Source organism: Gadus morhua, chromosome 18 (assembly GCF_902167405.1).
Source record: "Gadus morhua chromosome 18, gadMor3.0, whole genome shotgun sequence".
NCBI lineage: Eukaryota > Metazoa > Chordata > Actinopteri > Gadiformes > Gadidae > Gadus > Gadus morhua.
The window spans coordinates 14,532,637-14,546,396 of record NC_044065.1 but is presented as its reverse complement, the minus strand read 5'-3'; the positions used below and the strand labels follow the sequence as shown (position 1 = coordinate 14,546,396).

Here is a 13,760-nt window from a genome sequence, read left to right as displayed (position 1 = left end):
ATGTGTATGATGGGCAACCGGCCCATAATGTGATGCAAAGGCTTTATTGTTTTATGACAGCTTGTGCAGGACCCATGATTAATATGTTATACTAAAATAGCTGAGTCCAGTGTAATTGAGATCTACTGGTCTGCAACATGTGATTTAATACATCAGACACATCAAAACAGAATTTGCAGGGCACGTGTTAATTTGTTTTTGTCTGTAAAACGTTTTTTTGAGTGGCATGAGTTCCGAGCTGTAAGATGGGAAACGATTTAAATATGATCCTGCGGTCTGTCTCCCAAGAATGCAGGAGGTCTGATCTGAAACTTGTTGTCCAGATCTAGCCAAGACATCAAGGTATTCAGCTCAAAACCTAAAATCAAACCATTGCAGAGTTGCATCAACATATTATCAGGGTTAAAGAAAATAGCACAAAGGCAGAAATCGGATCATTGTCATTAATTATGTGAAGACAAGTCAAACAAGGGCACGTACAAGGAGTTGTATTATATTAATATGAAGCAAAATTTAATAAATAAACTAGGACTGGTCACATTATTTTTGGAAAGCATAAGCAAGGACACAATATCTAACAAAATCTCATGAAAAATAATAATAAATGAGGGATTGTGCTTCTTGGTGGAGCTGGCGTTCGCAACCGAGGAATGATGTAATCAACCTCATTCTGCAAGCACCTGATTACCTGAGAGCAAGGGGGGACGTCTGCAGAATGTACATCGTCATTTCATTCAGAATGCAAGGAATATTAATGAGTCCAGACAAGAAGAGTTAATTTCAAAGAATGCGGTGGTAGATGGGGGTGTGTTCTTAATCACAGAGATGCGCTCTCCGATAGCGAGTGGAATAGCGGCATGCATATTTTGGATCGAAATGAAGAAAGTGACATGTTTCTGACTGGGCCCTCCCGTCTGCATGGGCTCCGGTGCAGGTGAGCGGCGTTCATCGAGACTCGTCGCTGTTGCGCTCCGCGTCCGAGGCCTCGGATCCGGTCTGGGGAATCCTGGGGGCGCACCGCCTCTGCTATGACCAGGCTGTTATATCACGCACATGCGTTGGTTTGCATCTGATGTTACCGTAACAGAGATCCTCCTAACAGAGCCTCGCTTTGACGTGAACTATTCCCCGGAGCAGGCAAGTCATGCCAAGACTTTTGGGGCATCACGGGCCCGAGTTTGTCAAAGTACCGAAAACAAAAGCCGAGGGACAGCTGTCAACATCCTTGTTTCGTAATTTCCAACAAGTCTTGACCTTATGCGTCATTTTATGTGATAAAAATCGTTGAGGAGCCAGAAAGGCAGTTGGACAATAACTCCCATGTGACCCTCAACCCATTCGGTCACGAAGTGGTTCACAGGCAGTAAAACCGCATCGTGCTGGCTCAGAGATTTCATTTTGACAGCGAAGAAGTTTAGGAGATGAACTGTCAAACTTTGTCTTGGTGAAGGGGAAATATAGAATAATATATGTTCTTGAATTCAGCACTGATAGGTCAATTGTCTCTCTCACTCTTTCTTTCCGGACCTCTGGATGAGGGTTTTCCCAATAGCTTGTAGCCTAGATTAGTTAGTTTGATCTGGCAAATATTTAAATAGTACGTGTGATCTTCTCCCTCCCTTTGGAAACATATATTTTTAACTTTTTAACTGAAAATAAACGATGTCCCTGCAGTATTTATTTGGCAAAATATTTCTCTATCTCCCTTTCAAGATCTCTCCCTCGCTTGACACCCTCTCCTAGATTAAGGCCAATTAATATGCGACGACGTCATGAATATGCAAATGAGTCGTCATCTGGCGACTCTCAGAGCTTGTGCTTACTACTTTAATGGTAAAAGAGTGGGCAACACTGCGTGCAATGGCTTATAATATAACGGCATAACGCTGGGGGAGGGATGATGGGGGTATCTCCGCACACCTCATGTTTCCTCACATTTGCATACATAGGCGTTTAATTTGCTATGGAATTGTAAATGCCTTTCAATAAAGGGGGAGCCCTGTGCCAAGTTCTGCTAGACATCTGTGACTTTATGATTAGGAATACTTCACCTTGGGAGTCGTAAAGGATGATTAAACTAAAGGTAGTTAAGACGTTGTCCACAAGTAGCGTCCGTCCCCCCCACTCTGTTTCACAGCACAGTGCCAGCGTGTGGCTTTATATACACACGTGTGTTAGACTAGACTCACCCTGATCTCTCTGTGATCTATACACATTTGCTCCAAACAAATCCTACAAATGTCTCTGTGGTTATATGGCAGAACTAGTTAGTTAGTTCTGTTCCATTACATTGATGTGTAACAGCAGTTTCTTCATTCCTTGCGCACATCAACAGCATATGCATAGACTGCTGCACGTGGAGCACGACATCTCTGTGATCCAGAGAAGAGGTGTGATCTCAGGGCGAACACCCGTATGGCAAGTTATATATATGCACCTCCCCTTGGGTGTGTAGATTTCAGATGCATCTTTGCATATGTCGCATTTGATTCTCTCTTCTGCAGTGGTACAATGGAGCCATACCCCCGCCCCAAATATCCAATATGGCAGCTAGGCAGAGTGGTGTAGCGTTCTATAGGAAACTATCTGTCCCGTCACCGGACACCAGATGAGCTCCCCTGTTGTGAGCTATAGGAAAATACAGTGAAACCGGACTCCACGTGGCACTTCATTCACAATGGATCAGGGAGGTATACTGGCCTACACGCCGCTTTCGTGACCAAGCTCGATTTCATTCCTTGTCAGTCTCTGAGTACTCAAGGAATCACTCTCTTATTCCAGCATACATCAAGGTCTCTCTCTCTAACATGGTCTCCTGCGTTCACGTAACCTCACCGCAGCTCACTGAATACATCTACTCTTCAAGCCCCTCTCATCAAGTGACACTGCTCCCGGAGAGGTCAATGTTCAGCCTGGGTCGACCCGTCAAGGATTCCACCCAGACCAAGTAACGTCCATTGATCCATTTCACAGCCGCCGTTAACGTTTGATAACACTTCAGGCTTTTCCATTATACTTCGGGAACTCGAATAACTGCCACACGTTTCCGTAATAAACTGTTTTAAAAAACGCGATCACTGCAATCCACCGTGTACATTCTGGGATATTATTCCAGAGTATAATTAGCTCATCTTGTGCAACGCTCCCATTTGACACTGCATTTAAAATTAGGTCTCTGAGGTCTGCGGTGCGCGCTCGCTAATCACACATTACCGGCGGTACTAGAGTTGGTTCATGCTGAGGACATCGATGCACGGCTATAACATCCAGGCATCTGCAGACGCACACATAAAACACTCAAAGCTGCACACCCCCAACTTGTTATCCGGCCCTCAGACCTCTCTTCCGCCCACGCCGTCTGTCGTCCACCAGGCAGTGGCTTTCCCCATAGGATTAGCATACGGCATCGGAAGCAATGAGAAAGGAGAATAAAACCTGTAGTTGAAGCATGACATCGTCACCCCCGCCCCTTTGGTTTCAGGGTCTGTCTGTGATTATGAGCATTAGCCCAACCTGCTTAGGCGTAATTACGTTTACAGTGCCGTGTAACAGCACAGTTGATGGACCCTGGGCTGCAACTTCTGCCTCTTCTAATGATGCCTTTTCTTCATGTTGGTAAGCGTGGAGCAGAGCATTTATTTCCTTTTAATGTAGCTCAACAGAACAGTAGACAACCCAACACCGCTGTACTTCAGCAAAGTGGTGTTGGGGCACTTAGTAATCTGTTTGGGGTGCTGCATGTATGCACTATGCATGTAGACGAAGGAAACCATTTACACCTGTGAAGTTGATATGAACGCTCCTTGAGGTCTGTCTGAGCAGTGTTATCCAGCCCAGGTCAGCTGGCATTCGGACAGTATGATATTACTATGAACCACTCACTGGGGGGCACTTCGGCTCGCTATATCAGTCTCACAAGAAATTATACAAAACAAAATTGCAATTAGTGAAGTTCATATGTGTGTGTGTTGGGCGGGGGGGGTATCTAATGACACATCAGCATTTTTGGTAAGCTCCGAAAAACACAATGTGGGTGCAGTCGCGGTGGTGGCGTTGTTCAGCTTGTCATAGCATCACTTGTGATGCTAGTCCTTTAGCCGTCGCACACATGAGTCAATCTCTCTGCACAAAGTGAGCTACTGAGGTGCAACAGGGACAAGGAGGACCTCTTGAGCGCTTATTATTGAAAGCTGTCGATATTTGCTTGTCCTCCCAAATCGCCGAGATGAGTTGGTTGATAGGGGGTTGGTTGGTTGCTGGCTCTTGACCAGTCCGTCACTCCAGTCCACTGGGCTGGGGTTCAAGGGTCAGCATGTGAGTGAGGGGATGGGCGTGGGGGAGACAGGGGGTCACCAGGGATTGGTGGAGTGCACTGCCCATCATGGACTGTCAGTCCTTCAGGGTGAGCCCATCTGAACCTGGGGATGCGGTCTGACGGTAAAAGCTCTCCGGGAGCCAGAAGATATTGGTCTAGTGTCAAAGACACCTCCAACGTGAACCTGATGATTTTCCACAATGTTCTAGACTATAGGTGCAGCGTTTTAGACAGTATGGCGTACGACAAAAACAGAAAACATCTGATACATACAGTGCATTTCTGATTGAGCCAAAACCTGATACAAAACCTAGCATCACAACTGTTGTTGTTGTATGAACATGGGAGACAAACAATAGGAGAACGCATGACTATCTCTCTATCTCTCTACAGTGATCTAGAGTAACCAGAGACGATCCAAAGCTAGTACACGCCTAATAAAGGGTGTATTGTAGGGTAACGCGGAGATACTGGCCCATTGATGCTTCAGCACGTGGCCCAGCATGTCTCAGGGGTGAAGGGAACGTGTAGACTGTGCTCCGACTCAGGACGGGAATCTAACCCGGTTACTCTTGAACCCCAGATACTCTCGCTGCTCTCTGCTTACCAACACTATTGAACCATAACTATTATGGTTCAATAGTGTTGCTAACCTTGGAACAGAGGGAGTATAGCAATGCTGAGTTTGAGTTACAAAGTTGACATTTGAACCCAAAGAGTGTGATCAATTAATCGATCTTATTAGTCTGTTAGTCTGTCTTTGTGTTTGTGTCTGCGCATGTGAATGTGTGTGTGTGTGTCCCATATGTGTGCATTCACACACATATGGGACATGTAATTGTGTTCTCCCCATATTATCGCTGTGTAAGCCTTACATTCCAGAGCTACCGTGTGTGAGATACGGGGCACATCACAGGGGAGAGATCCATCTCCATATCCAGCTTGCATGTGGCACCATGGGAGAGGGACCATCCTCACACTGTGATTAATAACACCATAAATTGTACAGAATGGGGTCAAATAAATAGGAAAAGCTAGAAGGAAAGAACCCTGGCCAAGTCGTCACGGAAACGCTCGGATTTAGGCCAAACAAGTCCAGCTTCTTTTTACTCTGGATCTCTCTTTCTCTCCCCGACGCAGTGGGCAACATCTGGGCTTGTACACCCCCGGAATCAGTGACACGCAAACACCAAGTCCCACCGGGGCTTGATTAAACATACACTGATAAGCACACCGAGACACAGACACACACACACACACACACACACACACACACACACACACACACACACACACACACACACACACACACACACACACACACACACACACACACGCGCTGACGGTAGACACAAACCCTGACCGCCAAGGTTACAAGTCTGACGGACTTGTGTGTCTCAGTCACTCGTGCATTGGCGGAAATAACTCTGTGGCACATCTACGGTGATAGAATGATGTCTCGCCCGATTTTAATTTAAAGACGGAAATAAGAAAATACATTCCACGCATCCCTTGAGGAAATATGGCGCAAGGCATGCGGTTCGAAGGAGTTTAAAGGGAATTAAAACAGTTGGAGGTCTGACTGGCTGCTGGCAGTTGAGTCACGGTTGCCAACCTCCTTTTATAAATTGACGTTCGGGGGGGAGGGAGAGAAATGGCAGGAAACGTCATGTGACATAAGTGGCTCCATGAAATCGGCACTGTCAGTGACACAGCCGTGGTCAACAAAGACGAGGGCCCTCGACAGGGCCCCGTTTGTATGGTACACGATGCTCCTGGAGGAGGAGGAGGAGGAGGAGGATGCTGCATCAAGGATGTGGAATCAGCTGATGCTCCAAGCCTTATAACCGACTAGGGGAAGCAAGGACATGAAAGTGTGTTAGAAAGTGGACGCTAAACAAGCCTGTTTTTTATCATTGATGCATAGTGATAAGGTGAGGTTAAGTCTATCGTAAACAATATTGCATGCAGAGGCCTTCAAGCTTTTTACCGCCTTTGGAGAAAAGCCAATTTGATATGACGGTAGACTAAACCGATTTGATCAGAGAATTGAAGAAGTAGGTCACACAAAGTTTGAAAGAATGTTTTTTTTATCATTCTTTTGAAAGAGACGGAATGCAAACAAAGAGATGTGGAATAGAAAATGATCAGGCTGTGTAAACACGATATAGGATTGTGATGAGTCAGAGTTGTTCTGGTTCTGCAGGAATGAAAATAGACCTGCCAGCATTCCATCAGCTGCCGACAGCTGTCCATTGGCTATTTGTTGATTGATTGGACATAAGTTTAACGATGACAGCGATCTCTCCTCAAATATTGTCGTGATTCAGAGAGAGTTTTCAAATCAGCGCATACTATCAAAGCTAAAATTAAAACTGCTGACTTAATAATGGTTACTGTTAGCAGCATAGAAGAAACAAGATGGTGGACTATGGTATTAGGACTACCAGCCACAATTAGAATACATCATTTATTCAAGCAATTACAGTCTGGAGTGGTAATCAACTGTGACTGCAGAAACTCTCCAGACCTTTCTGGGCAGATTAGGTTTGCCGAGAACTATAATTTGAGTGGGGAAACAACAGACACCTGCTTGTCTGTTTGTCTGTTTGGATGAGGAGGACTTAATAATCGTCAGGCAAACACATTGATATTATTTCAAATGTGCCTTGCGTTTAACACAATAATGTGATTTTATAAACCAAAATGTTAGATTGATCAAATGTGACAATTGACAGAGCGTCTGAACCCTGCATGACAATTATTTAAACTTGGAAGACAGATTAATCGGATAATTATAAAGATTAACAGGATAGCCAAAATTACACAAATGCCCCTTTCATTTTGAGTGGGAGTATTAGATAACAGTACGAGAGGACCACCAAGTTAATCATTTGGCTCCTGCTCACGCAGGTTGTCCAAAAGGCAACCTAATACTCAAATACAGTATTCTCAATCGTTTCATGGCAGGCACAATGGTCTGTGTGTGTGTGTGTGTATACGTGTGAGTGAAAGAGACACACACACGCACACAGCCACACACTTATGTAACCTGCTATATTCTGTGTGACCAAGAGTCTTCACGGTTCAAGTCGGGGGGAGATCTGATACTCAGGTATGGGGTGATGCGAGCACATTGTCAGTCCAAGACACTCATTGCCCCTTGTCCTCTTGTTCCCCCCTTCTCTCCGCCCGCAGGCCCTGGTTGGACCGAAGCTCCCCACTCGGGCTCACCGGCTCCCTGGCGGCGGAAGGCTGAGATGCAAGCGAGGCTGGCCGCCCAAGCTGTGAGGGGCCCTTGAATCGCACACGCTGGGACTCTGGGCCCGGCCCTCGTGCTGGTGCTGCTGCCGCTGCTGCTGGGACTGGAGCATGAGTGCAGGGAGAACCAGCCGCTACAGCATCGTGTCATCCGAGGAGGACGGCCTCCGCCTCGCCACCATGCACGGCATGAACGGCTTTGGCAACGGCAAGATCCACACGCGCCGCAAGTGCCGCAACCGCTTCGTCAAGAAGAACGGCCAGTGCAATGTGCAGTTTGCCAACATGGAGGACAAGTCCCAGAGGTACATGGCGGACATCTTCACCACGTGCGTGGACATCCGCTGGCGGTGGATGCTGGTGGTCTTCACCCTGGTGTTTGTGCTCTCCTGGCTGGCCTTCGGCTTGGCCTTCTGGGTCATAGCACTGCTGCACGGGGACCTGGATAACCCCGCCGGGGACGACAACTTCACCCCCTGCGTGCTGCAGGTCAACGGCTTCGTGGCCGCCTTTCTGTTCTCCATCGAGACCCAGTCCACCATCGGCTACGGGTACCGCTGCGTGACGGAGGAGTGCCCCGCGGCGGTCTTCATGGTGGTCTTCCAGTCCATCGTGGGCTGCATCATCGACTGCTTCATGATCGGCGCCATCATGGCCAAGATGGCGAGGCCCAAGAAGCGAGCGCAGACCCTGCTGTTCAGCCACAACGCCGTCATCGCCATGCGGGACGGCAAGCTGAGTCTGATGTGGCGGGTGGGGAACCTGCGCAAGAGCCACATAGTAGAGGCACACGTCAGGGCGCAGCTCATCAAACCTCGGATCACCGACGAGGGGGAATACATCCCCCTGGATCAGATCGACATCAACGTGGGCTTTGACAAGGGACTGGATCGGATTTTCCTGGTTTCGCCAATCACCATTCTCCACCAGATTGACGAGGAGAGTCCGCTGTTTGGGATCGGCAAGCAGGACCTCGAGACGGCCGACTTTGAGATCGTGGTGATCCTGGAGGGGATGGTGGAGGCGACCGCCATGACGACGCAGGCGCGCAGCTCCTACCTGGCCTCCGAGGTGCTCTGGGGCCACCGGTTCGAACCGGTCCTGTTCGAGGAGAAGAACGTCTACAAGGTGGATTACTCTCATTTCCACAAGACCTACGAGGTTCCGTCCACCCCCCGATGCAGTGCCAAGGACATCGTGGAGAACAAGTTCCTGGTGCCCAGCTCCAATTCCAACTTCTGCTACGAGAACGAGCTGGCCTTCCTCAACCGGGAGGAGGAGGAAGAGGAGGACATAGTGGGAGGAGGACGGGTACTCGCTAACCTCAGTCCAGACCGGAGCAGTAGGCATGAGTTTGAGCGGCTGCAGGCCAGCAGGGGGTTGGATCAAAGGTCGTACCGCAGAGAGTCGGAAATATGACCCATGTACCTTTGACCAGGGGGAGGTCGACTTTTTGATACCTTTCTCTGTGAAAAGGGAAATACGCAGAACAATGCAAAAGTGCCATAGGAAAAGCTGACAACTGTGAAGAGAGTTGAATAGAAGTAGGACAAGAGGGCAAGGGAAGGGACCTACTTGGAGGGAATGGGGGACCAAGAGTGCTCAGCGGAGGGAACTGTTGTAGAGAATGTCAACAATCAAAGGAAAAGGCCGGAGAAAGACCTTATTCCTTCATGGAAACTTGAATCATTTTTTCATACAATTATTTTTGAGTTTAGAGTGTCGAATGATCAAAAATCTATTAGGAAAAATAAATGTATAATCAAATATTAGTTGTAAATACATTACTTAGGTAAGTTATGTATTGTGTGGATCTTTTTTGTTTTTCAAGAAACAACAAACTTCTTAGCAATTGAACATGCTTTTAGGGCGTGGCCGCACAATTGATAGTGTTGATAGACATGATGCATCCTCAAAGCACATTGATGGAAATCACTGAAGCCACGGTTTCGATGGTACATTGAAAATGTGTGAATTATGATTCCAAAACCTACTGTTGTAATAAGAGTGACAGCAAATGCACTTTTTTCAAATCTGTATAAATCATTTGCCTAACCTGTATAGTTTAACGATCTGACCGTTTTTTTAAATGATCTCCCAAAATATACCTTATGGCCAATTTAAAGTCACCCATTACCCTGTGATTGTATCACCATGTACACGCTTTTCAGTGGTCAGGCAACACAATACCCAAATAATTGTGCATATACTAAAAAGTAGATTAGAACATGGGTAGGTTCATACAATCGCATACAAACACCTATAGTTCTTCAAACATCTAAACACATAGCTTTTACACAAACCATGATCAATATTTAAACCGAAGCAATGTATTACTCCTGAAACATGTACCTTTATTGTCGTTAGGTTTTCTAGATGATTTGTTCTTCTAGCTGAATGTGACCAAAAGATGGTTAGGTAATCTTTCAGAGTTCCTTAGAAAATTCCTCATCATTCCTGATGATGGATTAAAGACTGTATAAAACTTGATATATTTTAATGACACTTCATATTTTTCTTCTCCTGTATAAAACAAAGAAATCTATGCATATAGTTAATATCAGGGGACAGACATTCTACAGATTTCCGTTGGAGCACGATTTGGGGTGAAAGAAGCAGGTGTGAGGAAAAATAATGCCTATGGCCTAATTGAAGAGAATATGTAGAAAAAACATATTTTACTCCATTTTGAAGAAATCAACCTAAATGAACATTCATTATTGGATTATTTTAGAATGCATCAGAATGAATACAATATGAATCTGTTTCTTCTTAAAATATTACACAGGTTACGTTCAGGCAAAATTTGAAGAGGACTATACAAACGATAAACTTTAAATGTACTTGAAATGCTTTAATGAAAATTTGCTGCAAGCGCAACAGAAAAGTTGAATACAAAATGGCCGGATGTTTCTGGAAACAGTGTTTCTGCATGGTTGCACACCTTCATTTTTCAAGCATTGCAGAAAATAATTCATAATAGTCTGTGTTACAAAACACAGCCAATATGCCGTTACTTATTATTTCCATAAAACATCTAGAATTAAAAAGGAGACGCAAATGAATTAGTGAGCAAGAGATTATGAACACTTAAAAGGCATTAGAAACGTTTGAATCATTCAAATATAATGAATCAAGGCCACATTTCATCCACCTCTTTATCCCTTTGGCAGTGAAGCCCACAGTGAAAGGTGTAGCAAAGATAACATGAGGTGGAGATACACAGCTTCTACAACTTAACACGCTCCAAATGGAAGGTGAATACTTAAGCAATAAGAAAGGCAGGTATTGATTTTGAATTATCAAAGAATTATCAACACATCATGCCGTTTACTAATTGTCAACTGAAAAGTAACAACTCAACAACAATAGGCTTTCTCGTTGAACAGTATTTGATATTTGCACACAAAGAAGAATATTTTGTGCACTTATATTACACAAGAATATCAAATTTTATAACTGGACTGACAATATTTATTTTCATTTTGCATGACTTGAAATGCAAATAGCCATTTTTAGAGTTGCAAATTCAACAGGTTTCCTTAACATACACTTATTTTGGATTTAAATTATAATTAGTGGAAAATGGAAAGCAGTTCAAAATAAATGTGAAAGTTTTATTCTGTTTACTATGAACTATGCCAGGACTCTCTTCATTTAGTCCTCAGCATAGTCAGTAGCATTTAGTTTTTTTCATGATTCTAAACAGCTGCAATTCACTGATAAATACACAAATGCTGTTTCAGAAAATGCACTGAGCCTTATTTGTGTCACATCTTAAAGAATTTCAATATTTCCACTTCCCTGGGTAACAACAACTTTGTCTACTTGTTGTCCCAAAACGCATAAAAAAGTTATAAAAAGAAAGATAATGGAAACCATTTCAAGTCATTCAGCAGGCTATACTGAAAAAACCCTTTCATATTTTCCCCTTATTATATATATTTTATATTTTAAAGGGATTGCTTATCTCAATGATATGCTTTCAAGGATATGTTGCTTTTTTTTGCTTTTTTTTAATTTTTAGGATGCAGCTCAATACATGAACATTCAACCTGAATAAATAGCTTTCTGACCCCCATACCTAAACACTGCCTTCTGGGAAGGCCCCCCTTGTTCTGATGTGTAAAACCTATGTATCAATTCCAAAAATATAAATATAAATCGTGTTAAAAAACTGTAAAAATATCATCAGCTTCTATGCTGCGTCATCTAAACTCTTTGTTTAATACTTCCTTATTTATTTATTTACTTTTAAAACGGTTCTAGTTTGACAGTGAAGTTACCCACCTGAAACCCTGACATACCCTTTCATTTCAGCACTTACATGTCTTACTTTCAGATCAAACATTGTTAGAAATATCTATCCTTTTATATACTGACACAGTTGATAGAAAATCGTTTACGAGAGACAAAAGAAATGTTATTATTGTCACGGGGTGTCATTGATTAAATTAACTTTTGTTTGATTTCAGCACAGAATCTTGTGATTAAACAAGTATTTCTCTTAAAGGGATGACTGGTAAAACTTTGACCTCTGTAGAAGTCTTCCTATGCTCAGCTTAGATGTATGGCTGGTGTTTTTTTATTTTAATCGATAATGCAAAGTCAATTAAATTATTGAATCATTAAAGCCCAGATTGTAAGAGTAAGAATCTGTTTATTTTCATTTTTGTTACAGCTGTGTGTGTCTGTATGTGTGAAAATGTATTTGTGTGTGTGTGTGTGTGTTTATAATGTACATGGCCACACATTCCTTTTTTATCGTATGTTTTTCTCCAAAATGATGCGCAGACATTTCATAGATAAATTGAAACATTTATATTCAATTCATTCTTGGTTAATCAATGGATGAGGTTGTTGCTGAGGTAGTAACTCACCATGACAACAGTGAACTGAGATGAGAGATCAAGGCGTATTATTTCCCTGGACAAGGGCCAATTATTCAAGAAGACTCATCAATTAATCACGTGACACACAAACAAACGATTGAGCTAGGGGGCCTTTTGGCCCCCGAGAGCCGAACCAGACAGCCACAGCAGACCCTCTACGATCAATGGGGGGGTTCAATGTCTACTGACCTCAAATGTAATCACTGAGCCTCTAATTGGATGTACCAAGAGTGGGAAAGAATTGTTGTATGTATCATTATAGACAACATACTTGTCATGCAGCGTATATATATTTATGGTGTATTATGGCTCAACTTGCCGCAATGGGCTATCCGCATGGGCCGTTGGAGCATCCTGGGTTTGAACCATTACTCCATTCAATCCGTATCTCTTTTCAACAATCCTCTCTATGTTTACCATCCTGTCCATACAAAAGGCAAAGGCATGCATGTAAAATGTTCAATGAAATGTGTGTGTGTGTGTGTGTGTGTGTGTGTGTGGGTGAGAGACGGAGAGCTCTTTGGGCACAGTGTCTTGCTAAATAATTTAGGTTTGTGCGATGAGGTCAGCCCCCCCCCCCCCTCTGAGAGAGGCAGATGTGGGATTAGCGTAGCAGGCCGGTGGCTGTACTGAGCTCGGGCGCCTGTACAGGGGTCAAGAGCTACACTGTTAGCCATCGCTCCACTTGGTGACCCCACAAGAGGGAGGGTTTGGATAGTGTATGTTGTTGTTGTTGTTGTTGTTGTTGTTGTTGTTGTTGTTATTGTGTGTGCTCTTATAGGGGGGCTTGGTATCAGAATGCCCAGCACACACACACACATGCAGTCATACACAAGTGTACACACATGCATACAAGCACACCCATACACACATGAATAAAAGCACATATACGCACAACACACACGCACACACACACACTCACACACACACAAACACACACACACAGACACACACACGCATATACACACACATATACACAAACACACGCACGCACGCACACACGCACACACACACACACACACACACACACACACACACACACACACACACACACACACACACACACACACACACACAGTGGGGGTCAGGGGAACAGGATGAGTGACGGAGGGTCTTAATGATCACCTGAACAGCTGGCTGATGAAGAATGCTGTTTTGTTGGTGATGGTGTAACTTGGTTTATTCAGCGTGGGGTTAAGCTTGGATTTGTCAGTACTTAGGTACCGTAGGTAACGTAGGTATTGGTGTGTTTTTGGAAGCAAAAGCATCCTCTGACAAAGCGCTACGATGAG

The 13,760-nt window shown here is 44.2% G+C and overlaps 1 protein-coding gene across 1 annotated transcript in view; it reads left to right on the top strand.

The window, feature by feature from the left end:
* Positions 1–12,209, top strand: part of kcnj12a (potassium inwardly rectifying channel subfamily J member 12a) — a 13,046-nt gene extending 837 nt beyond the window's left edge. The window contains exon 2 of the mRNA XM_030341094.1: positions 7,514–12,209. Coding sequence (XP_030196954.1) covers positions 7,688–8,995 — 1,308 coding nt within the window. The 5' untranslated portion in view covers positions 7,514–7,687 and the 3' untranslated portion in view covers positions 8,996–12,209. The remainder of the gene's footprint in view (positions 1–7,513) is intronic.
* Positions 12,210–13,760: the final 1,551 nt, after the last annotated feature.